Raw genomic sequence first — 26,708 nt, 5'->3', positions numbered from 1 at the left:
TAACTAAATTATTACTTTTTAATGCAAACATTTTTTATTTATTCATCCACAGGATGTGGGCTTTCCTGGTTAGGCCAGCATTTATTGGCCATCACTAATTGGCCTTGAGAAGGTGATGGTGGTCTTCCTTCTTGAATCACTGCACTCCATGTCATGTAGGTAAACCCCAACTTCTACCACTTGAAGAATAAGAGCAGCAAATGTATGAGAACACTACCACATTTATCTTCTCCTCCAAGTCACAGGTCATCGTGACTTGGAACTACATCACCTTTCCTTTATTGTTGCTGGGTCAAAGTTCAGAAATCCAAACTGAACAACAGTGAGCAGGTTATAGCTTTGTTGGTGACACCTTCAATCAGTTTGCTGATGATCGCAAGTAAAATGATGAGGAAATAGTTGGCCAGGTTGGAATTTAATCCATAGAATCCCTACAATGCAGGAGGATGCCATCCGGCCCATCAAGTCTGCACCGGCTCTCCAAAAGAGCACTCTATGCTGGCCCACTCCACCGCCCTATCCCCTTAACCCCAATGCTACCTAACCTGCACATATTTGGACTGCCTACTGCATACTGCTTCCACCTATTGGCATTCAATTGTCCTGTGTTGTAGTTTCCCCACATTGACATTTCATTTTTAGGTATGTAGGGTGCTGTTCCTGGCATGCCCTCGTACACTCACATTGAACCAGAATTGATCTGCAAAGTTGATGGTCATAGGAGAGTGAGGGATATGCCGGGCCATGAGATAACATATTGTGGTTAAACACAATTCTGCTACAGGTGGCCCACAGCTCCTCATGGATGCCCAGATTTGAGTTGTTCGATTTGTTCTAAATCTATCCCATTCAGCATGGTGGTAATGCCACACAACACGATGGAGAGTATCTTCAACGTGAAAATTCCACAGTGTGGTGGTAATTTCTACCAATACTGTCATGAACAGATGCATCTGTGACAAGTACATTGGTGAGGACAAGGTCAAGTAGGTTTTCCCCTCTTGTTGGTACAGCCATCAACTGTCACAGACCCAGTCTAGCAGCTACATCTTTTAGGAATTGGCCAGTTTGGTCAGTCATGATGCCACTAGGCCACTTTTGGTGATGGGCATTGAAGCCCCTTCCCAGAGTACATTCTGTGCCCTTGTCACCCTCCATGCTCCTTCCCATTGGTTTTCAATATAGAGGAATACTGATTCATCAGCCAAGGGTGGCAGGGCGGATGGCGGTAGATGGTAATGAGCAAGAGGTATACTTGCCTATATCTGACTTGATGTCATGCGACTTCTTTGGCCAGAATCAATATTGAGGACACCCAGACAAACTCCCGCCTGACTGCATACCACTGTTGGTCACCTCTGTTGAGTCTGTCCTGCTGGTGGGATGGTGATGTCTGGGAGATTGCCTTAAGGTTTGATTTGGTGAGTATTATTATATTAGGCTGTTGTGCTCGACTGACCTGTAGGACAGCTCTCCCAATTTTTCCATAAGACTCCAGATGTTAGTAAGGAGGACTTTGCACGGGTTAACAAGGCTGGGTTTGCCATTGTCATTACTAGTGCTTAGGTCCTGCAAGGTGGTCCATCCAGTTGCAGTTCTTTTAGACTTTGAAGTGGTTTGATTCAACTGAGTGGCTTGCTAGGCCATTTCAGAGGGCACGCAAGAAGTGGGTCTGGAGTCACATGTAGGCGAGGCCAGGTAAGGACTGCAGGTCTCCCTCGCTAAAGGAAATTAGTAAACCAGATGAGTTTAAAATACAATTAACAATGATTGCATGGTCACGATGACAGAGACTAGCTTTATTTTTAAATTCAAATTTTATTACTTGAATTTAAATTCCATCAACTCCCATGGTGGGAGTGAGCCTGTGTCCCCAGAGCAGGGTTTCTGGATTACTCGCCCACTAGTGACATTACCACTACACCACCACCTCCTCCGTTATTCTTACGTCGATGAATATAGCAACTAATTTGTATATAGAAAAGCCTTACAAATGATCAGCGACTTTAGGTGGTGTGGATTGAGGTAGAAATGTTGGCCAGGACAACCCATCTGACAAATGAGGCGTCCGTTTAACATATTATCCACAAGATAACACCACTAATATTGCAGCATGCAGCAATCAATGCACTGAAATAGCACCTTAGTTTGCATGCTCAGGTATTGCAGTGAATCTTAGTGAATCAACAACCTTCTGACTTAAAAGTGAGAATGCTATCAAGTGGACACAAATTTCCTTGAAAAACCCAAATCTTCCAGTCATTAGATGAAATCCGTTCACTCAGCTCCAACTAAATTTTGAGCGTGCATGAGTTCATATCACAGGACTCCATGCAATTCAGTATTAAGCCAACAGTCTCATTTGAAGAGAAGAATGTACGTAATTGAAGAGCACTGAGTGAGGCAGAGCGGATGGAGTTTTATTCTATCATATGCATTGGGTAAGCATAGATTATATACAGGGAGCTTTTCCAGGAATGCGGATTTTAACAATAGTTATAGAACGTGTTTATCTCTCAGCATTCACAAATATGACTAAAATGCATATATTTTGAAGGTAGCAGAAAGCATTTAAAGACAGAAGCTCCCGTCGAAGCATAATCCAGACAACAAATCACATCACATTCTTAGTCAAAATGCTGTGCTTGTATGTATTTCCAAAGTCAGAGTGGGTTCTGACTTGCACAGAAACTCAGAGATTCTTGCCGAAGCATGAAGGAAGAAAGAAAGCTGTATCAATTGATCCCACTGACTGGTATTTTGCTTGAAATCATGCGGAATGAAGTTAGACAAGGGACAATTCATCGCTTTGGAATTTATAGTGCTCTCTCCAGAAAAGGTTTGTCCAAACAACCTTACAAAATATAGCTGACGGGTTCCCTCCTTATCAATGAAGTCTTCCTCTTGCATTAATTGTTTGCCCAAACCATTGCCACAGTAACAATTTTTATAACCAACTCCCATCCTGGTCTCGCCTGGCCACACCCTTGGCATATTCTTTTTCCAACTGACCCTCTTTCAATTTCCTATCTCATTTAAATACCCTCCCTCCCAATCCCATGTTCTTAACCTGTGCAATGGTCCATTCTTTATTCTCAGTAATTTCAGCCTAGATCTATCTAAACTTCCCCATCCCACTCTGCCATCCTATCATCACTCAATCTCATTCACCACATAAATCCAAGGCCATCACTTTTAAACCCACCATTCCTAGATTGGGATCACCATTTCTCATGACCTGTCCAATTCACAAGACACCACTTCCATGTTACCCGTAGCCTTTAAATCCCATATCCTTCACACACCTTCCGCAATCATCCACCTCTCGAATAAACACCCATGTAGTTTACTCACAAATTCACTCAAACTCTCACTCTCCTCTGGCATTCATAGAATCATAGGATTTACAGTGCAGAAGGTGGTCATTCGGACCATCGAGTCTTCACCGGCCCTTGGAAAGAGCACCCCACTTAAGCCCACACTTCCAACCCAACCCCACTAACCCAGAAACCCCACCCACCCTTTTTTGGACACTAAGGGCAATTTAGCATTGCCAATCCACCTAACCTGCACGTCTTTCAGGACTTGTGGGAGGAAACTGGAGCACCCGGAGAAAACACATGCAGACTCCGCACAGACAGTGACCCAAGCAAGGAATTGAACCTGGCACCCTGGAGCTGTGAAGCAACTTGCTAACCACTGTGTTACCGTGCTGCCTATCCATGACACACTGTCACTACTAATCTGCTCAACTACTCCCTTAACCTGTGCAGCCTTGGTTACTATTAAGGCACCGACTGTTTAAAACCCATGCTGATTTTTGTTTCTTTTACAGTACGAGTCTTTCCTGTTTATTTCCTTTGTTTCCATTTCTTTTTATTTTATTATTTGTGAATCTTAGATAACGGATTTTGGAGGAAGTTGGTTCGATTGGCTAATGGCAACTGGTGAGTTGGCCAGCGACCGTGTTCTGCCTGACAACAATCAGTGATTCGTTCCTGCTTGATGCTTTGAGAGAACTTGCAGACGTGCTCAGATTTTGGAAGTGAAGGGAACAGTCTCTCTACCTCGTAAGTGAAAGGACTGCTTTATTGTTCTAAAACTAGTGAATGCCTGGTACATATTTGCTGCGAATTTGAAATTATTCTGAATTTGCAGAGAAAGTAGGCAGCCTTGCCAGAGAAAACTATCTCAAACCTAGAAGGAAGTACCACCAAAATGAAAGTCTGAATTTCAGAAAAGCAGTAACTGGAACTCATCCCAATACATCAAAGATCCTTTATCATTTTAGTTTATTAATAATTTATTTCCTCTCAACAAACCTTTCCCGTGTTGTCGGTCCTTCTGGATAATTAATAATTTATTTCCCTCCTAATCAGCCTTTGCTCTCTGTGTTGTCTGTGTGTGTATGTGCATATTATATATACATATATATTTTTATTTTAAAAAAAAATATATATATATATATATATAAATAAAGAGTGAGGGCAGTTAGGAATGTGGCAGATGGGAAAGGGGTACAAGTCAGTTACATTTTCTGTCAGCTTAATTATAATACTGTACGTAATAAAACATTACTTATGCTAAAGTCATAAACCTCGTGACTGCAGTTTATTGGGCTCAGCCAAGGACCGTGGGTATTTTAAACAGAATCTTATTTCACCTGTGTTATGACTCCAGGTCAAGGGAACTGTATTTGCCCAGGGTGTCATGACAGGTTGGAATTGGCCGCGCAGGGAGTTCTGACATCATACAGAGCACATCTAATGTACAATTAGTCTAATCATTCAATGTTGGATCTGTTCAGCCATGTTCAGATATACAATACAATGCTTTTGCTTCCTTGGGCAAATACTTCTAAGCATACCTCAATGCTCCTTTTATTTATAACCAAATGTCTGCTCTCCCTTTGCTCTGTCCCGCCTGCCTTGTCTCCAAATTAAGCTGTAAAACATTCATGTCTTTTTTTGTCACCAAAACTAAGACCATCTTTGTAATTGTATCTGCCACTACCATAACTTCTTCCTCATCCTTTGCAGCCCTGACCAACACGTTAGCAGCCCATCTTTTCTATCTGGGAATATTTGCCACTCTAATTTCTCTCTCATCTTATCTTTAAGCTAAACTCTTGCATGAGACCAAGCTTCTGATCCCTCGATCCATACACAACCTTTCTTTCAAACCCATGAAAAGTCATTATATTCAAAAAGCTACTCAACACATCTCTCTTCCTTCTCCAAGGCCCTCAAACATTTTGTTGCCATACCAAAAGCTCTCAAATCTTCCTGTTTCAGTCTGCTCCCACCCTCCTTACAGCATTGAGCTCATCCTAACAAAGTTGCAAACCGCATCAGTCATTTTGCCTCTTCAAACTCTAATATTTTATGTGGCTGACCATGCCATCCATGGCTTTAAAAGTTACATCATTCCACTGATGTCCAGTTCAATGCCTCATGGGCCTCTGCTCCTGTCTGTCCAAAGATGGACCATCCTTTTTTGAAAAAAAATATTTTTATTCAAATTTTTACATATTTTCAACAAACCACGCACCCTTACAGAAATAAGAAAAAAACAAAGAACACATCAATAAACATCTTATAGCTATGTCACGCATTCCCCCAATATACAAGCCCCCCATTAAACGATAATAAACACAGTAGTAAACTCAAAGTAACCTGTGCAATGGTCCCCCCCCCCCCCCGGCCCCCGGGTTGCTGCTGCTGCTGTCCACCTCCGAACGCTCCGCTAGAGGAACGGTTGCCACCGCCTGAAGAACTCTTGCACAGATCCTCTTAAGGCAAATTTTACCCTCTCCAATTTAATGAACCCTGCCATGTCGCCGATCCAGGCTTCCACGCTTGGGGGCCTCGCATCCTTCCACTGTAGCAGAATCCTCCGCCGGGCTACCAGGGACGCAAAGGCCAGAATACCAGCCTCTTTCGCCTCCTGCACTCCTGGCTCGTCCGATACCCCAAATAGTGCGAGCCCCCAACTCGGCTTAACCCGGGTGTTTACTACCTTAGACACCATCCTCGCAACGCCCCTCCAGAACCCGTCCAGCGCTGGGCACGCCCAGAACATGTGGGCATGATTTGCTGGGCTTCCAGAACACCTCCTACACCTGACCTCTGCTCCAAAAAACCGACTCAGCCTTGCCCCAGTCATGTACGCCCTGTGCAGAACCTTAAATTGTATCAGGCTAAGCCTGGCGCAAGAGGAGGAAGAATTTACCCTACCCAGGGCGTCAGCCCACGTACCCTCGTCTATCTCCTCCCCCAGCTCCTCCTCCCATTTACCTTTCAGCTCCTCCACCGAGGCCTCCTCCTCCTCCTGCATCTCCTGGTAGAACGCCGAGACATTGCCTTCTCCAACCCACACATCCGAGCGCACCCTATCCTGGATCCTACGTGCTGGCAGCAGCGGAAATTCCCTCACCTGCCGTCTTACAAACGCCCTTACCTGCATGTAACTGAAGGCATTTCCAGGGGGGAGCCCAAATTTTTCCTCCAACGCCCCAAGGCTCGCAAACGTCCCATCTATAAACAGGTCCCCCATCCTTCTAATACCTGCCCTGTGCAAGCTCAGGAACCCACATCCATTCTCCCCGGGACAAACCGATGGTTCTCTCGGATCAGGGACCACACCAAAGCCTCTGCCTCCCCCCTGTGGCGTCTCCACTGCCCCCAAATTTTGAGGGCCACCACCACCACTGGACTCGTGGTGTACCTTGTCGGCGGGAGCGGCGGCGGTGCCGTCACCAGCGCTCTCAGGCTCGTGCCCACACAGGATACCATCTCCAGCCTCTTCCACGCCGCCCCCTCCCCCGCCATTACCCACTTGCGTATCATCGCCACATTGGCAGCCCAGTAGTATCCACACAGATTAGGCAACCGTAGCCCACCCCCCCCTCTGTCCCTGCTCCGTTTCAGAAATGCCCTTCTCATCCTCGGGGTCTTTTTCGCCCATACAAACCCCATGATGCTCCTGCCGACCCGCTTTAAAAAGGCCTTCGGGATCAGGATGGGGAGGCACTGGAATATAAAAAGGATCCTCGGGAGCACCGTCATCTTCACCGACTGTACCCTACCCGCCAGGGAGAGTGGCAACATATCCCATCTTTTAAACTCTTCCTCCATCTGCTCCACCAGCCTCATCAAGTTGAGCTTGTGTAGGGCCCCCCAGCTCCTGGCCACCTGGATCCCTAGGTACCGAAAACTCCTTTCCGCCCGCTTCGGTGGAAGCTCGTCTATCCCCCTTCCCTGGGTGTATCACAAATAGCTCACTCTTCCCCATGTTGAGCTTATACCTGGAAAAGTCTCCAAACTCCCTGAGGATCCGCATCACCTCCGGCATCCCCCCCACAGAGTCCGCCACATACAGGAACAGGTCGTCGTCATACAGCGATACCCGGTGTTCCTCCCCGCACCAGCCCCCTCCAGTTCCTGGACTCCCTCAAAGCCAGCGCCAAAGGTTCAATTGCCAACGCAAATAGCAGGGGGGGATAGGGCTGCCTCGTCCCCCGGTACAGCCGAAAGTATTCTGACCTCCTCCGATTTATGGCCACACCCGCCACCGGGGCTTCGTACAGTAGCCTAACCCAACTAATGAACCCCTCCCTGAACCCAAACTTCCTCAACACTTCCCACAGGTACCCCCACTCCACCCTATCGAAGGCCTTCTCCGCATCCATAGCCGCCACTATCTCCGCTTCCCCCTCCACTGCAGGCATCATGATTACATTTAGGAGCCTCCGCACATTGGTGTTTAACTGCCTTCCCTTCACGAAACCCGTCTGGTCCTCGTGGATCACCCCCGGGACACAATCCTCAATTCTGGTAGCCAACACCTTCGCATCCACGTTGAGGAGCGAGATTGGCCTATACGACCCACACTGTAAAGGGTCCTTGACCCGCTTCAAGATCAGCGCCCTAGACATCGTCGGGGGGTAGGACTCCCCCCCCCCCCCCGCACCCCCCATCCCTCGCCTCATTGAAAGTCCTCATTAGTAGTGGGCCCAATAGGTCCGTACACTTCCTGTAAAATTCCACCGGGAACCCATCTGGCCCCAGTGCCTTCCCCGCCTGCATACTCCCCAACCCCTTAGTCAGCTCCTCCAGCCCTACCAGTGCCCCAAGCCCCGCCACCTGCCCCTCCTCTACCCTTGGGAACCTCAGCTTGTCCAGAAAATGACACATCCCCCCCTCCTCCGTCGGGGGCTCAGACCGATACAGCCCCTCATAGAAGTCTTTAAATACCCCATTTATTCCCACCGCACTCCGCACCGTGTTCCCCCCTTTATCCCTAACTCCCCCAATCTCCCTCGCTGTCTTCCGCTTCCGAAGCTGGTGTGCCAGCATCCGGCTAGCCTTCTCCCCGTATTCATACACCGCCTCTTGCGCCTTCCTCCACTGCACCTCCGCCTTCTTGGTAGTCAACAGGTCGAACTTGGCCCGGAGGCTTCGTCACTCCTTGAGTAGTCCCTCCTCGGGGGCCTCTGCATACTTCCTATCTACCCTTAAAATCTCCCCCACCAACCTCTCCCTCTTTCTCCTCTCCTTCCCCTCCTTGTGGGCCCTAGTAGAGATTAGCTCTCCCCTAATCACCGCCTTCAGCGCCTCCCAGACCACACCTACATGCACCTCCCCATTATCGTTAACCTTGAGGGATCTTTCAATGCACCCCCGGATCCGTCCGCTCACCTCCTCATCCGCCAGCAAACCCACATCCAGGCGCCGGTCCCTCTCCTCCCCTAGCTCGAGCTCCACCCAGTGTGCGGCATGGTCTGAGATGGCTATGGCCGAATACTCCGTGTCCTCCACCCTCGGGATCAGCGCCCTGCTCAAAACGAAGAAGTCAATCCGGGAGTAGGCTTTATGGACGTGGGAAAAGAAAGAGAATTCCCTGGCCCCCGGCCTAACAAACCTCCATGGGTCCACTCCTCCCATCTGGTCCATAAACCCCCTCAACACCTTGGCCGCCGCCGGCCTCTTACCCGTCCTGGACCTACAGCGTTCCAATGCTGGATCCAATACCATATTAATGGCCACCCCCCCCCCCCCCCCCCCCACCATTATCAAGCCAAGCCCTACCTCCAGGTCCAGAATCCGGCCCAACATGCGCCGCATAAATCCGGCATCGTCCCAATTCGGGCATACACATTCACCAAGACCACCCGCACCCCCTGCAGCTTACCACTCTCCATCACGGACCTACCTCCGTTGTCTGCCACGATGCTCAGCACCTCAAACGACATCCGCTTCCCCACCAAAATCGCCACCCCTCGATTCTTTGCGTCCAACCCCAAATGGAAAACCTGCCCTACCCACCCCTTTCTCAGCCTAACCTGGTCTGCCACCCTCAAATGCGTCTCCTGGAGCATGACCACATCTGCCTTCAGTCCCTTCAGGTGCACGAACACACAGGCCCTCTTGACTGGCCGGTTAAGGCCTCTCACATTCCAAGTTATCAGTTGGATCAGGGGGCTGCCCACCACCAACGACCCTGCCGATTAGTCATCTCCCTTTCTAGGCCAGCCACGTGCCTGCGCCTCCAGCACTCTCCGTTCCCCCCAGCGGCAGACCCCCGCCCCGACTCTCTCTTGAGGCTCCAGCTCCCCTTTGGCCAATGCAGCAGCAACCCAGTCCCCCGCCCCCCCCCACCCCCACCCCCCCCCCAGCTGCGTTGCTCCCCCCATAGCACTCCCGTAAGTCAGCTGACTCCTGCTGACCCCGGCCGCTCCTGCCACTCCATCAACCCCCCCAGTGTGAGAATCTCTCCCCCCCCACCCCCTCCTGTCCATCAGCGGGCGTTCCTCTCCAGCACCACCCCTCCCCCCGACCCCTTCCTTCCCTAGCGTGGGAAAAAGCCCGCGCATTCCACCAAGCCGGCCCCGCCCCCTTTGGTGCAGCTCCCTTTCGTGACCTGATCCCAGCTCCCCCACCTCGGGCCTCCCCTCCCCCCTCCCCCCCCCCCCCCCCCCCAATGGGGGCCCCTCTTCCAAGCACCGACGCCCACACTCTCACCAAACCCCCACTACGAGCCATTTCACCCTACCCCACCCGGCACCCAAAAAAACCCAGTACCAAACAGAACAGAACATCCCCCAAAACACAACAATCACATCAATCCCCTCCCGAATCCCCTCGCAACCGACGCTCAATCCGAGTCCAACTTTTCGGCCTGGATAAAGGTCCATGCCTCCTCCGGCGTCTCGAAGTAGTGGTGGCGGTCCTTGAAAGTGACCCACAGTCGCGCCGGCTGAAACATTCTAAATTTCACCTCCTTCCGATGCAGAGCCACCTTAGCCCGATTGTACCCGGCCCTCTTCTTGGCCACCTCCGCGCTCCAGTCCTGGTATATCCGGACCTCTGCATTCTCCCACCTGCTGCTCCGCTCCTTCTTTGCCCACCTTAGGACACACTCCCTGTCCACGAAGCGGTGGAACCGCACCAGCACCTCCCGCGGCAGCTTGTTGGGCTTGGGTTTCCTCGCCAGGACTCGGTGGGCCCCCTCCAGCTCCAGGGGCCCTGGGAAGGCCCCCCCGCACCCATCAGCGTGTTCAGCTTCGTGACCACGCATGCTCCAACATCCGACCCCTCCACTCCCTCCGGGAGACCCAGAATCCGCAGGTTCTTCCTCCTCGACCGATTGTCCATGTCCTCGAACGTCTCCTGCCATTTCTTATGCATCGCCTCGGTGCCAGGCCCAAGATCTCGTCTTCGTTCGCCGAGGCCTTTTGCCACACCTCCCGGATCGCCGCCCCTTGGGCCTTCTGGGTCTCGAGCAGCTTGACTATCAAAGCCTTCATCGGCTCCAACAGCTCTGCCTTCAATTCCGTGAAGCAGCGCTGGAGAAACTCCTGCTGTTCCTGCGACCACTGCGCCCACGCTGCCGGGTCTCCACCCGCCGCCATCTTGGTTTTCCTCCCTCGCACTTTTCACTGCTCCAAAACTACTTTTTTCACCGCTCCACTCCTGGTCCAATCCATACAGTGCCGGGGAAATGTTACTGTCACCTTCCCACACTGGGAAACGTCGAACAAATTCCGCTGGGGGCCCTAAAAAGAGCCCAAAAGTCAGTTTCTGGCGGGAGCTGCCGAATGTGCAACTTAGCTCCGCATAGCCGCAACTGGAAGTCCAAAGATGGACCATCCTACCTACTCACCCTGGAGCCCTCCAAAGAATTATCTTAATGTTAGTTTTTATTAACTTGTTAAAATTATGAGCAGCACAGTAGCGTGGGTAGCACGGTTAGGTAATTTGGACATTCTGAATTCGCCATCTGTATACCTGAACAGGTGCTGGAATGTGGCGACTAGGGGCTTTTCACAACTTCATTGCAATGTAAGGCTACTTGTGACAATAAAGATTATTATAAAAATTAAACAAAATATCTAATAATTGCAAGGCCCATCTGACATTTAAATTCACTTGGCACAGTGATCAAACTCCTAAAAGCCTCTACTGGAAGTCATAGGAAGAGGTTTGTACTTCTAGACAAAACTGGAAAGTAGCTCAATCCATCTACGGCGATAATAAGGATACTCTCTATGAACAAAGTACAAAATAACACATTCCACTGATTTACACTTTGATGCAGGAAATTCTATTTCCCACTTTTGATTCAACTGAACAACAATGCACAAACATAAGAGTCTCAAATAAAAATTGGAAGTAGAGACACCTAGCAAGAATCTTACCTCAGCTTCAATCTCTGCTTGCCTCTTCTCCAGCAGTTTTGCCACCACCATGGCCCGGTGTCTGCCTGAACGCTTGCAGCTCACTGCCCACTCACATAGCAATGTCATCACTGCGTCATCATCTGGCAACATCTGGACAGAGGAAAATCATAAATGCAATGGAAACGGTTACAATTTGCTTGGAAGCCAAAACATAAAAAGCTTCAAAGTATGAGCTCATTTTTCTCCTCCAACTCAGGGAGCATAAAGGAAGTGGAAGAGGATCAAGAACTCAACGAGTCCATAGCAGGCGAGTAATGCTATATTCTCTAATGTATGCAAATGGTTTTAAATTTCAAGATACATTAGAAAACTGTGGGATGGAAGAAAATTTTTCTTTATGATTAAGCAAGTAAATGTATAATGTGGTACTGTGCCATAGCGCCTAGTGAAGTTCAATTCATAATTTGTGCCAAGCGACCAGATCCTTTCTGGGCAGCAGGGGGCTGGGGTAGGTCTAGGAAAGGAGGTGGTCTACAAGATGCATTGGTTCGAAGTGCACATGTGTACAATGGGTGAGGAATGTGTTAAGATATAGCTGAAGTGCCCTCCAGTGATGAATATGGTCTGCTGACCATGCCATTCCATTGCACAGAGAATTTAACCCTAGCAAGAATCTGTATATTCAAAAGTAGAAATCAACACACAAATTAAATATTTTGATCAGAATTTCCCTCAATTAAAGTCACCACAATCACCTCGAAGGGTAAGGGCATCAGATGCATGGGAACACCACCACCTGCAAGTTTCCCTCCAAACCACACACCATTGTAGTTCTTGACATTGGAACTATATCACTTTTCCTTCACTGTAGCTGGTCAAAATCCTGGAACTTCCTCAACTCTGAACATCGATTGACCAGATTCAACATTGAATGACTAGACTAGTTGTACATCAGGTGTGCTCTAACTAAAGGGAACAAAGGTCAGCATGGGTTTGAAATAAAAAATTAAAACAAAATAGATATGAAACTCAATTGGAAGTAACAAGGCTACGTGTAATACAAGCCATTTTTCCAACAAACTTTAAAAAGCACTACAAATCATGATTGTGCAGCACGGTGGTGCAGTGGTTAGCACTGTTGCCTCACGGCGCCAAGGTCCCAGGTTCAATCCCGGCTCTAGGTCACTGTCCGTGTGGAGTTTTCACTTTCTCCCCGTGTTTGCATGGGTTTCCCCTCACAGGGTAGGTGGATTGGCCACGCTAAATTGCCCCTTAATTGGAAGAAACAAATTGGGTACTCTGAATTTATTTAAAAAAAACTAAAAATCATGATTGATGAGTTCAATGGTTTGGGAAAGGAAAGCCACAGGTTCAATATTGTGAACAGCAGCAACTCTCAAACACCGCAGGCAGTACAGTGGGTAGCACTGTTGCTTCACAGCTCCAGGGTGCCAGGTTTGATTCCCGGCTTGGGTCACTGTCTGTGTGGAGTCTGCCCATGTCTGGGTGGGTTTCCTCCCACAAGTCCCAAAAGACGTGCTGTTAGGTCATTTGCACATTCAGAATTCTCCCTCTGTGTACCCGAATAGGTGCCGGAATGTGGCGACTAGGGGCTTTTAACAGTAACTTCATTGCAGTGTTAATGTAAGCCAACTTGTAACAATAAAAAGTCATACAACACCAGGTTAAAGTCCAACAGGTTTGTTTCGAATCACTAGTTTTCGGAACACTGCTCCTTCCTCAGGTGAATGACCTGATTCACCTGAGGAAGGAGCAGTGCTCTGAAAGCTAGTGATTCGAAACAAATCTGTTGGACTTTAATCTGGTGTCGTAAGACTTCTTACTGTGCTCACCCCAATCCAATGCTGGCATCTCCACATTGGGACAATAAAGATTATTAAATATTGTCAATAATTTGAGATTATTTAAAATACTACAAAAAGTTGGAAATTGAACATTATGTTCTGCACATCACTGCAGAATTTTTTTTAACTTTTAAAGAAAATTACAGTTGGTAAGCAGTATTAAGTAGGACCTAAGGACTTTTCATAGCATAATGCCATCAGATCAATGTTTTAATCGGCTGTGAATTTTATATTTTGCACAAACCAGTATCAACATTAAACCATTCACAGGTTAAGTATAACTTGGTCGGGTGCTAAGTAAGGTTCACTCATTTTTTTTACTTCAATAACCTGTCTCAGTCCCAACTTCAAAACACACTTCTATAGCACCATGTGACATTTCTAGGTTATTTCAAACTTTTCTGTGGCTATACTGAGTGAAATTGCGAACTTAATTCTAGTTATGCTGAACCAATGTCAACAAATAAAAATAAGAAATTGTAAATACAAGAAATCTAAAACAAAAACAGAAATGAATATTCATAGATTTTACAGTGCAGAAGGAGAATTTGGCCCATCTGCACCGCCCCTTGAAAAGAGTACCCTCCCTAAGCCCATACCTCCAACCTATCGTATACCTCTACCCTATACCCATAACCCCACCTAACCTCTTTCTTGGACACCCTAAGGGCAATTTAGCATATCCAATCCACCTAACCTGCACATCTTTGGACTGTGGAGGAAACCGAAGCACCTGGAGGAATCCCACGCAGACACGGGGAGAACATGCAAACTCTGCACAGTGACTCAAGCCGGGAATCAAACCTGGGACCCTGGAGCTGTGAGGCAACTGTGCTAACTACTGTGCTACCGTGCTGCCCTGTCAGCATTTGGGAAAAAAAGGAATATTGTCGGTATGGATCCTTAATCAGAAGAGAGCCGTTTGTCCTGTTGGCCCATTTCCACAATGATCTGCATTGGAACTACCTAAACTAAATTTATTGGAATTGTTAAGACAGTAAGCAGGTGGGAATTTCATTCAGTCAAACTCAGGGCTAAATGTCAAACCAGATCCCCAAGTTGAAGGTGAAGATGTAAGCTGAGATTAATAGAAAACACATTTTCTCAATCTTTAAATAATTGTGAATAAATCACACAATCATACAATTGTTGCAACACAGAGCGACCATTTGGCCCATTATATCCCTGCTGGCCCTCTGCAAGGGCAACTCGGCAAGATCACCTCTCCCATATTTTAAACAAATCTGTTCATCAATAGCCTGTGAAAGCACTGCAGTGAAATAAATTAATAACAAAGCTTCAATTTTTGAGACATTTGGCCAGCCCATATATTAACATTTCAGTTGTTTGTTTTTAAAACAATTCCAATTTCCCAATTGCCGCTGGGTAAGGGTAAAGGATAGACAAATCAGTTAACCTTCCAATTAGCCCTGCTTGAAAATATGCATGCAAAGCATTTGTTCCTCTTAAGGTCCAACATTTAATATGCAGAATCATGAATTTAAAGCGGTCACTGAGCAAGGGTGACAGTTGACAACTGTAAAATTATATCAGAGAAAAGAAATCTCGCATTCAAAAGAAAATCAAGTAGAAATTGTGGTATCTTTCAGAAAACAGGCGATGTTTCAAATGCTTTAAACAGAAGTCGTTAAACTCACCTCGTGCCCATCTTTATTCTGTCCTGATCCAAATATTCTGTTGTACAGCGAATCCAATGAGTTATTAAAATCGGATTTTTCAAAGCTGTGGCTGTCAAGTACCTCCAGTGTATGCAATACACGACCAATAGTAAAACCTATGCAAATGAGACCAGTACCATGAGAGATGCAAACCTTTTGTTTTCCACAGAAAATGACACAATGCTTCACTGGCTTAATTTGGAAGTGAGGGCATGGCTGAAACAGAGGATTTTTTGCTTTACAGCCATCATCACTAAGTTACAGCATACAGGTTAAGTATGTATGTAATGAAAATGAGGGGGAAAAAAAATATCATATTTTGTCGGCAGGATAATTACCGTCAACAATCCCCATACTTGTGCTTAGAGTTCACATTTACTTCAAATGCGGCGCATATTCTGCCTATCCAAACAACCCCCTTACAGACACAAGCCAAATCTAGTAAATTCCAAATGGGCCCAGGGAAGGACGGCGGTGGGGAAGAAGGGAGCAAGCCAGCCAGCATGGCGCGTGGCAATATAGCCAGCCAGCGTGCGGTACGGAGGGTCGGAGCCGGCGTGCGGCATTGGAGTCGGAGCGCAGTGCGCGGGATCGGAGCCAAAGCCCGGGATTGGAGCGCGGCATCGGAGCCGGAGGATGGCGCGTGGGATCGGAGCCAGAGCGCGCCGCACGGGATCAGAGCCAGAGCGTAGGATCGGAGCGCAGGATCGGAGCCAGAGCGCGGCACACGTGATCGGAGCCAGAGCGGCACACGTGATTCGAGCCAGAGTGCACTGTACGCGATTGGACCACAGAGTGCACCGTACCCGATTGGAAGGAGTGGGCAGTGCAGGAAGGAGTGAGAACATGCATTGTGGGAAGAAGCAAGCAAGTGACTGCTACGCAAGGGGGAGAGAGTGAATGATCGCCATGCAGGACGGAGTGAACACAACGTGGCTGGAACCAGTAAGAACGGGAAAAAGAGCGCACAGGAAAGAACAAGTGGGAGAGAGAGAGAGGAGAGCATGGTGCATCACTTGGATGAATAAAATGATGGGGAAGAATAGCAGAGAAGGAGGAAAGATATCAGGAAATGAAGTCAGGGAATTGGAAAAAGGAGAGTTGGCGACTGAGGCAACTATCTGCATCGACTCAGCTTTTGAATTGAAAAACAAATCAAGAGGGTGGTGATGGTAGGGTAGAGGGTAAGAGAGTACGTTCGCTGGGTGGGTTGTTAAGTGAGTCTGCCATTTATCCACCCCTACAAAGTCAGCCCTGAAGGAAGAAACATTTAACTATGGCCAGGGATGCACTGTATTGCTCCAAATGGCTATTGGTGTTTGTATAGTTACTTTAAAAAACCCAAGAGAATATACAGCTAAATAAAGAGTGTTTTGGCACTTTGTAATGAAAAATCTAAAATCCCTACAGGAAAGAGTTCAAATACCAAGACACGTTAAATCTAAAATCATATGGTTGGGAATAAGAAAGAAATTCAATGGACTGTTTCCATCCTACAATGTCAGGTAAATTCCCTGGGGAAAACATGAAAATGTACAATATGAATGGGTTTCCCATAAAATGAGATACATTTCTCGAGGATAAAATATATGGTGAAAAGATAGATAGATAGGGTTGAGATCCCTCCGAAAACTATCCATGACAGTATATCGTTGTGTATGGGTCAGGGTTTAGAAAACTCCAAAGTATATTATGGATTTCACCTGACCTAGAACTGTTTATTGAATTTGGCTGGGAGGAGCAGCAGAGCCTGCCTTTCAGGTGTTATTCAACAGAGTTCTTAAGCGCTTTTAATCAAAAAAACAAGCTTTATTCTACAAATTTAGTTAACATTTGTTATAAACACACACAACAAGAATTATCAACTACAAACATAAATACCACACAAAGCTACAGTAATTTATGTATAACCCTTAATGAAATCCCCCTTAACTGTTCCAATTCAATATCAAAATCCAAGTAAAACCAGAAACCCCTTTTCAAAGGCATGTCCCAGCATCTGGCATTTGCAGTGTATAAGACTTGTTATTGATGCTGTTCCCCATTTCAAACAGCAGATTTGAATTCCTTCCAGAAAGCAATTGTCTCTTTTAAGTTACCAAGTAGTCTGGAACAGCTTTTAAAATGAAGATAGAGAGACACTTCATTCAACCTGTGCAGTTCAAACCGGTCCAAACTCAAAGCAAAAGTAAAAACTCACAGAGCCACAGCCCAGCTCCGCCCACACAATGACATCACTGAAGCTATGTGATAAGACAAAAATATTTCTTAAAGGGACACTCCCATGACACTTGTCCCTACAAATTGCTTTATTATCTCAGTTATAGTCAATATTCAACAAGCAAAATTTAATTCTGGTCTGTATCAGTTCACTTAAATGTGGCACTGAAAGAAACATCCTTAACATCAAGATTTGCTATTACCTGCATTCGTTTCCTGACACTTATCAAATGACCACCTGACCTCCACAGCTTGACCTCGTTCTTTAATTTGCTCTTCAATTTCTCGCACTTTTGCTCGGACCTGGTCACGGTTTTTGTAGAAGAATAAAATAAAGTTTAGTAACAATTTACAGCTACACAGCACTTTTAATGTTGAAAAACATCCAAAGTTGCTTCACAGAACCTTAATGATTATTTTATACCAGAGAATCTCACATACCTGTTGGGTAAATGTAGAATTCCCTCCTGGCATGGGGAGACTGGATGGTGCTATGGGTAAAAGATCGAGGGGAGATCCAGTCTTATTTCTGCAATCAGTCAACGAGTAATGCCACACCAATGCACTTGGACAACACAAAACTATACTCTGTAAAACAAGCAGCCGACTGTAATTAACACCAGTAAATGTGTGTGTTTTTCTCCGAACAACTGTCTTACGTTTACCCTCAGGAATCTCGGAGGAAAGAAATTCACTATTTCCTTCCCTGCTTTCCAGACTCCTCGCTGTATTTTGATTTTATGGGCATTGAGTGTCCACTAGTATCTCGCCCATCTGTTCACTCTTGACGTGTGCGTCAAGAGTCTGTTCAACGTACGGACCTCATGGTTGTTCCTCACCTTATGTGGGCAGATGCACACTTTTTAATCAAGGGTCACTGAGCAATGATTAGGAACAACTGCCCAAACTAATTCTCTCTTCTGCAGTGGATTGGGTGTTACTGAAGATTGACATACTAACGCACGTATAGGTGATGTTCCCGTGGTCTCAGGTTGGTGAAGTAAGGGAGTATGAGAGGACATTAGGGAAAGTGCTGTCTGTCCTTTCTGACTGAATTAAGAGTAACACCAAGAATTTGCTGAGATAGAAAAACGAGAGTGCAAGTAATTGAAACTGCTTTAATGTGCCTGGTAACAATGCTGCTAGAAGAGGTCTGGAACCAAGTCATTTGCCTGATGTCTATGTTAGCCTAGACTCTTTCTCAGCAGGCTATTCGCCAATGGATGGCATCACAGTCGAGTCTTACCCTGTCCTCACACTGCATTCATACACATACTTCTAAGTGAGACACACAACCTGGCTGATATTTGTTTCCTTTAAACCACAGTAAATAATAGGCTTTCCTAATATTCTTTTATGGGACTTGAGTGTCACTGTCTCTAGATCAGCATTTTTGTTGCTCACCCCTAACTGCCCGAGAAAGAGTGTGGTGGTGAGCCACCTGCTTGAACTGCTGTAGTCCATTTGGTGTAGGTACACCCACAGCGCTGTTAGGGAGGGAGTTTGAGGATATTGACTCAGCGACAGTAAAGGATCGGCAATATATTTCCAATTCAGGTTGATAGGTGGTTGGGTGGGAAACCTGTAGGTGGTGCTGCTCCCATGCATCAGTTGCCCTTGTCCTTCTAGATAACACAGATCAGTGGTTTGGAAGGTGCTGTCTCAGGAGGCTTGGTCAGTTCCTGCCATTAATTTTATAGATTGTACATACTGCTGCCTCTTTGCATCGGTGGTGAAGGGAGTGGATGTTGAAGGAGATGGATGGGGTGCCAATCAAGCAGGTCACTTTGCTCTGGATGGTGTCAAGCTTCTTGAGTGTTGTTAGAACTGCATTCATCTTGGCAAGTGGACAGTATTCCATCACACTCCTGATTTGTGCCCTGGAGATAGTGGACAGGCCATGGGGAGTCAATAGATGGGTGGCACAGTGGTTAGCACTGCTGCCTCACAGGCAGCACGGTGGCGCAGTGGGACCACTGCAGACTCACGCCGCCGAGGTCCCAGGTTCGATCCCGGCTCTGGGTCACTGTCCGTGTGGAGTTTGCACATTTTCCCCGTGTTTGCATGGGTTTCACCTCCACAACCCAAAAGATGGGCAAGGTAAGTGGATTGAACACGCTAAATTGCCCTTTAATTTAAAAAAAATATTTTTTATTTATTTAAAAAGAGCACTGCTGCCTCACAGCGTCAGTGTCCCAGGTTCAATTCCGGCCCCGGGGGTGACTGTCTGTGTGGAGTTTGCACTTTTTCCCCATGTCTGCCTGGGTTCCCTCCGGGTGCTCCGGTTTTCTCCCACTGTCCAAAGAAGTGCAGGTTAGGTGGATTGGCCATGATAAATTGCCCTTTAGTGTCCAGAAATTAGGTGACGTTACTGGGATAGGGTGGAGGCGCGGGCTTAAATAGGGTGCTCTTTCCAAGAGCCGGTGCAGATTCGATGGGCCTAATGGCCGCCTTCTGCACTGTAAATTTTATGATTCGACGAGTAGTTGAGTTACTTGCTGCAAAATCCCCACCTCTGACCTGCTCTTGTAGCCATGGTATTTATACCAGTTCAGTTTCTGGTCGATGTAAATCTCCCCCTCACCCCCCGGATGTTAACAATTTGGGGGGCGGCGGAGAGGTCTGTGATGGTAATACCATTGAATGTCATGGGGAGATGTTTGGATTCTTTCTTGTTGCCACTGCCCATTGCAGTGGGAACATTACTTGCCACATAGCAGCCAAAGCCTGAGTGTTGTGCGGGTCTTGCTGCATTTGGGCTTAAGCTGTTTCAGTAATTGAAGAGTCGCAAATCATGCTGCACATTGTGCAATCATCAGCAACCATCTCCACTTCTGACCTTATAATGGAGGGACGGTCAATAGCAGCTGAAGATGGTTGGGCTTGGACGCGACCTTGAGGAACTCTTGCAGTGGTGTTCTGGGACTGAGCTGATTCACCTCCAAAAACTACAACCATCTGAGGGCAGCATGGTAGCACAGTGGTTAGCATGGTTGCTTCACAGCGACAGGGTCCCAGGTTCGATTCAGGCCTTGGGTCACTATCTGTGCGGAGTCTGCACGTTCTCCCAGTGTCTGCGTGGGTTTCCTCCGGGTGCTCCGGTTTCCTCCCACAGTCTAAAGATGTACAGGTTAGGTGGATTGGCCATGCTAAATTGCCCTTAGTGTCCAAAAAAAAAAGGTTAAGTGGGGGTACGGGGATAGGGTGGAGGTGTGGGGCTGAAGTGGGGTGCTCTTTCCAAGGGCCGGTGCAGACTTGATGGGCCGAATGGCCTCCTTCTGCACTGTAAATTCTATGGTTCTATGATCTTCCTTTGTGCTAGGTAAGACTGCAACTAGTGGAGAGAGTTCTTCTCCCTTCCCCGATTCCTACTGACTCCAGTTTTGCTGGGGTCCTTGATGTCATACTCCACCAAATATTGCCTTGATATCAAGGGCAGTCACTTTCACTTCACGTCTTGAGCTCAGCTCTTTTATCCATGTTTAGATTAAGGATATAATGAAGCTGGGCGGACCTGGCAGAACCCAAACGAAGCAGCACTGAGCAGTTTTTGTTGCGTAAGTGCTGCTTCAAGAGCACTGTTGACGACCCCTTCCATCATTATGCTGATGATATGAGCAGACTGATGGGGTGGTAAATTGGGCAGGCTGGATATGTCCTGCTTTTGTGGACAGGACATAACTGAGCAGTAAATGCCAGTGTTGTAACTGTATTGATAAACAGCTTGGTGAAAAGCACAGCTAGTTCTGGAGCACTTGTCTTTAGAACTATTGTTGGAATGTTGTCAGGGTCCACAGCAGTTGTAGTATCCAGTGAGTTCAGCTGCTCCTTGATACCACATGGAGTGAATTGAGTTGGCTGAAGACTGGCTTCTGTGCTGCTAAAGTCAAGATGGATCCTCCATTCGTCACTTCTGGCTAAGACTGTTGCAAATGCTACAGCCTTATCTTTTGCGCAATGTTCTGGGCTCCCCCATCGTTTAGGATGGGTATATTTGTGGAGCGTGCTCCTTGAGTTAGTTGTTTAATTGCCCACCACAATTCACAACTAGATGCGACAGGACTGCAGAGCTTAGATCTGATCCACTCTGTCTCGCACATGCTGCTTTAATTGTGGGCATGCAGGTCGTCCTGTGTTGTAGCTTAACCAGAATGATACCTGATCTTTAGGTGGACCTGGTGCTGCACCTGGCATGCCGCCTTACTCCATTCTTCACTGAATCAAGGTTGATCCCCTGGTTTGATGATAATAGTAAACCAGGGGATATACTGGGTCATGAAGTTATAGATTGTGGTTGTATTCAATTCTGCTGCTGCTGATGGCACACAGTGTCTCATGGATGCCCCGTTTTGAATGGTTAGATCGGCTTCTAAAACTATCCCGGCAGTACTGTCACACAACACAACTGAGGTTACTCTCAACTTAAAGGCTGGATTTTGCTCCCTCACCCAGGGTACTTTCAGTGCTGCCCTAGCAATCCTCAGTGCTTCCGCCAAGTGGTGTTAATCACAGCGGAGTACTGATTCAACAGCTGGGGGAGGAGGTTAGTCAGCAGGATGTTTCCCTGCCCATATTTGACCTGATACTATAAACCTTCATGGGGTCTAGAACTGACATCTACCAGGGCAACTCCTTCCTGAGTGTATACCACTGTTCTGCCACCACTTCTGGTGACAGACCAGGGATGATAATGGAGAGTCATTGTTTGTAAGGCACAGCTCTGTACGTATGACTATGTAAGGCTGTTGCATGACTAGTCTGTGGGACAGCTCTCCCAATTGTGGCACCCCAGATGTTCGTGCTTTGCAGTGTTCGCGGGACCGAGTTTGCCCTTGTGTATCCTGTGCCTAGGTCAATGCCAAGTGATCCATCCAGTTTCATTCCTTGGTATTGTATTGGTTTTACACAACTGAATGGCTTGCCAGGCCACTTCAGAGAGCATTTAAGAGTCTGCAGTCACACATGGGATGGCAGATTTTCTTCTCTCGATGAACATTAGTGAACCAGATCGGTTTTAATGCCAATGAAAGAGCAAAGAACAAAGAAAGGTACAGCACAGGAACAGGCCCTTCAGCCCTCCAAGCCTGCGCCGACCGTGCTGCCCGTCTAAACTAAAATCCTCTACACTTCCGGGGTCCATATCCCTCTATTCCCATCCTATTCATGTATTTGTCAAGATGCCCCTTAAACGTCACTATCGTCCGTTTCCACCACCTCCTCCGGTAGAGATTTCCAGGCACCCGCTACCCTCTGCGAGTGCCTCTGTGTAAAAAAACATGCCTCATACATCTCCTCTTAACCTTGCCCCTCGCACCCTTGTAATTGACTCCTCTACCCTGGGAAAAAGTCTCTGACTATCCATCTTGTCTATGCCCCTCATAATTTTGTAGACCTCTATCAGGTCGCCCCTCAACCTCCGTCGTTCCAGTGAGAACAAACCGAGTTAATTCAACCTCTCCTCATAGCTAATGCCCTCCATACCAGGCAATATCCTGGTAAATCTCTTCTGCACCCTCTCTATAGCCTCCACATCCTTCTGGTAGTGTGGCGACCAGAATTGAACACTATACTCCAAGTGTGGTTGTTTTCATGTTTGCATTGTTTTCATGGTTATGATTACTGATACTACCTTTTTAATTTCAGATTTATTAAATTAATTAATTGAGATACAAACCCATGTCTCCAGAGCATTACCCTGGGCCTCGGGATCATTAGCCTGGTGATATTACCACTACCCAAACCCCTGCCCTCTATGGCACCCAAGATTGTCATGAAACCTGCTGCTTTTCTAGTTTTTAAAGATTCAGTTATACAATGACAATGCATTTAAGGACCTTAGCCCTCAACAAATCATAACTCAACATGTGCCTGGCACCACCATCACCATCCCTGGTTATGCTCTATCCTTTCAGCAGGGCAGATCCATCAGAGATGGCAGGCGGCACAGTGGTACAGTTGAGAGGGAGTTGCTCCTGGAGTTCTCAACATTGACTCCGGACCCCATGAAGTCACACGGCATTAGGTCAAACATGGGCAAGGGAACATCCTGCTAATTACCTCCTTCCACATACACTCAGCTGATGAATCAGTACTCCTCCATGTTGAACACCAATTAGAAACAGCACTGTGGGTGGCAACGACACAGAATCTGAACAAGGACACAGTAAACCCGAGGATTGGGAACATTTTAGAACACAGCAAAGGAGGACCAAAAAACCTACAACGGGAGAACAGAATATGAATGTAAACTAACAAACTTAAAATGAACTATAAAAGCTTCTCTCGGTATGCAAAAAAAAAAGGTTTAGCCAAGACAAATGTGGGTCTATTACAGGCAGAGTTAAAAGGGTTTATAATGGGGAAAAGAGAGATGAGAGAGAAGTTAAATGATTACTTTGAGTTTTCTTCACTGAGGAAGATACAAGAAACTTGCCAGACTAGAAATCCAAGGGACTAGGAAGAATAAGGAATTGAAGGAAATTAGTATTAGCAAGGGTGTATTGGAGAAATTAATGGAACTGAAGGTTGATAATTCTCCAGGACGTGATAGCCTACATCCCAGAGTGTTGAAAGAGGTGACTATGGATATGCATTGGTGATATCGTCCAAAATTCTATTGCTTCTGGAACGCTTCCTGCAGATTCTGAGTCAGTCAATGACACCCAACAATTTAAGAAGGGAAGGAAAGAGACAATGGGGAACTACAGGCCTGATGAACTTACATCACTGGAATTGAAGATGCTGGAATCTTTAATAATGGACGTGACAGACGGATACTTAAATAACGATCTGATTAGGCATAGTCAGTATGGACTTCTGAATGGAAAATCATGTTTGACAAACCTGTTGGGAGCTATTTCAAGGATGTTACTAACAGAAGTGATGGAGGGGAATCCTGGTGCATAAAACACAAAAAGCTAGAAGTTCAGCAGGTAATAGGGAAAGCAAATGAAATGTTGGCCTTCATTCCAAAGGGAATAAGTACAAAAATAGTAAAGTCTTGTTAAAACTATACAAGGCACTCGTTAGACCAGGGTTTTTCAAACTCAGGATCGTGACCTGCGGGTGGGTATGGGCGGATGGCAGGAGGGTTGGGAAGCAATTGTTCATGGCGTTCCCGATTGCAGGAGAAACACCCAATAACAGCGACCAGCTTTTAGGTTGAGAATGTCGGTCGTGACTGCCAGCAGCCGCAGCATTTCGCCTTGCTCCATTCGAATGGCACCCAGATTATTAAATGGGTGATTATCTTTCCAACGTCACATCTGGCACCCTGTTGTTCTGCTGACCAATAGGAGGACGTGGGGGCGGGGGGGGGGGGGGGTACTTCAGACATTATATTCTGAGACTGTTGGAGCTCAGAGCCTGTAAAGGACACGGAGAGCGTCCAAATGAAATTTGTGTGAGGGGTGAGAATGGCGGGTCTGAATGCTGGCAGTCACCACCAGTTCACGGTGCCCACAAATAGTTCAATGCCTACACCAATATAGGGAGGAGGAAGTATGTGATAAGTTACATAAACAGGGATTGCAGTCATTTGTTTGTTCTTCAAACTGAGATCCAGCAATCACAGAAAGAAATGATGTGTCATTCTACTCTGGGGCAGGACAAGTGGAATTTTAAGGATCAGCATGTGAAACCTGTGTGAATGTGTGAAACCTCTGCAATCATGTCACTATAATGGTGTATCAAGTTATCAGCCTTCACAAATAAAACTCATGGGACACCATTTGCTGTTTAAAAAAAGAAAATGCCGTCTGCACGCATGCCCCATCAGGCGGATCCGGCAGTATGCAGGCCCGGTGCCCAACGTGGCAGGCGGCCACCTCTCGATGTCAGCTCCATGTCCCAGTACCCTCCTGACATCAGTGCGCTGTCCCAGGATCAAATTTCTTTTAAAAAAATGGCAGAGTCTTCCCACCAGAACTGGCAACGGAGGGGTGACGCACCCGGCACGTTCACTGACGACATGTAACGCATGCTTTGGCCGTGAAATCATGGAGGAGAGGTTCATCCATTTTGTAGCTGCCATCAAGCAAGCAACAGGTGTGTGAAGAACTCAAAATGGATCAGTTTGTAATAAGGAAGAGAGGATCAGAGACACAAACAGGCCAGGATCTCACAACTAATTCTGCTGGGGAGAGCTTCTCAGGAGAATCTACAGCAGGAGAAAGCAGTGCTGGGGTGAGCTCCAGGCCCTCTGATGAACAACCCATTAAGAAGTTGAAATAAGGAACAAAGCAGTATAAAGATGATTTCTTCAGGTATGGCTTTATTAATTGTGCCAATACAAATCAGGATGCAAAGTTCATGTGTGTTATATGCAGGGATGTACTGGCAAATGAAAGATTAAAATCCTCAAAACTTCAAAAGCATTTGAAGACTATGCATGTTGAGTTCGAGGACAAACCTGTTGATTATTTTCAAAGGATGCAGCGAGAACTTAAACCATTAGCTGAAGTCCTTAGCAGAAATGTAATATTGAATGACAAAGCAAGTGAGATTGTGAGGACCAAGCAGGCTAACCTGTCGCATTAACGGTAAGCAAAAGGTGGGTCACGAAGTTCGGGAGCGCGGATCACAAAGGCTGGCCGGCATGGGTGCCAAAGGGTGGCCGGTTGGTAAAAATGGGTCCTGAGCAGAAAAGTTTGAAAAACATTGCATTAGACCACATCTGGAATACTGTGAATAGTTTTGGTCCTCTTATCTAAGGAAAGATATACTGGCAGTGGAGGCAGTCCAGAAAAGGCTCATTAGGTTGATCTAGGGTATGGAAGGATTTCCTCAAGGAGAGGTCGAGTAGGTTGGACCTTTACGCATAGGATTTTGAAGAATGAGAGACGACCCTATTGAGATATGTAGGATTCTCAGGGGGCTTGGCTGGGCAGATTCTGAAAGGTTGTTTCGCCTTGTGGGAGAATCTAGGATCAGGGCATAATCTCACAGTAAGGGGTTACCCATTTAAGACACAGATGAGGAGGAATTTCTTCACTCAGAGGGTGTGAATCTGTGAAATCTTTTATCGCAGAGGGCTGTAGAGGCATAGTCATTGGGTATGTTCAAGGCTGAGATAGACATTTTTAATCAATAAATGAATCATGGGTTACAGGGATAAGGTGGGAAAGTGGAGTTCAGGATTATCATTCCAGATCACTCATGATCTCATTGAATGCCAAAGCAGACTCGGTGGGCTGAATGGCCTACTTCTGGTACCACATCTTATGGTCTTATTATGATCCGATGTCTTGTCTGACTTGCTGTACT

General features: G+C 46.8%; 1 protein-coding gene across 1 annotated transcript in view; it reads right to left on the bottom strand.

Moving 5' to 3' along the window:
- med12 (mediator complex subunit 12) overlaps positions 1-26,708 on the bottom strand; it is a 225,697-nt gene that overhangs the window by 135,496 nt on the left and 63,493 nt on the right. The window contains exons 8-11 of the mRNA XM_072505518.1: positions 17,886-18,032; positions 17,648-17,747; positions 15,204-15,340; positions 11,699-11,830 (exon numbers count right to left, since the gene is read on the bottom strand). Of these exons, the coding sequence (XP_072361619.1) occupies positions 11,699-11,830; positions 15,204-15,340; positions 17,648-17,747; positions 17,886-18,032 (516 nt within the window). The remainder of the gene's footprint in view (positions 1-11,698; positions 11,831-15,203; positions 15,341-17,647; positions 17,748-17,885; positions 18,033-26,708) is intronic.

This window comes from Scyliorhinus torazame, chromosome 5, assembly GCF_047496885.1.
Source record: "Scyliorhinus torazame isolate Kashiwa2021f chromosome 5, sScyTor2.1, whole genome shotgun sequence".
NCBI classification, from domain to species: Eukaryota; Metazoa; Chordata; class Chondrichthyes; order Carcharhiniformes; family Scyliorhinidae; genus Scyliorhinus; species Scyliorhinus torazame.
This window is presented reverse-complemented; position numbering and strand designations above follow the sequence as displayed.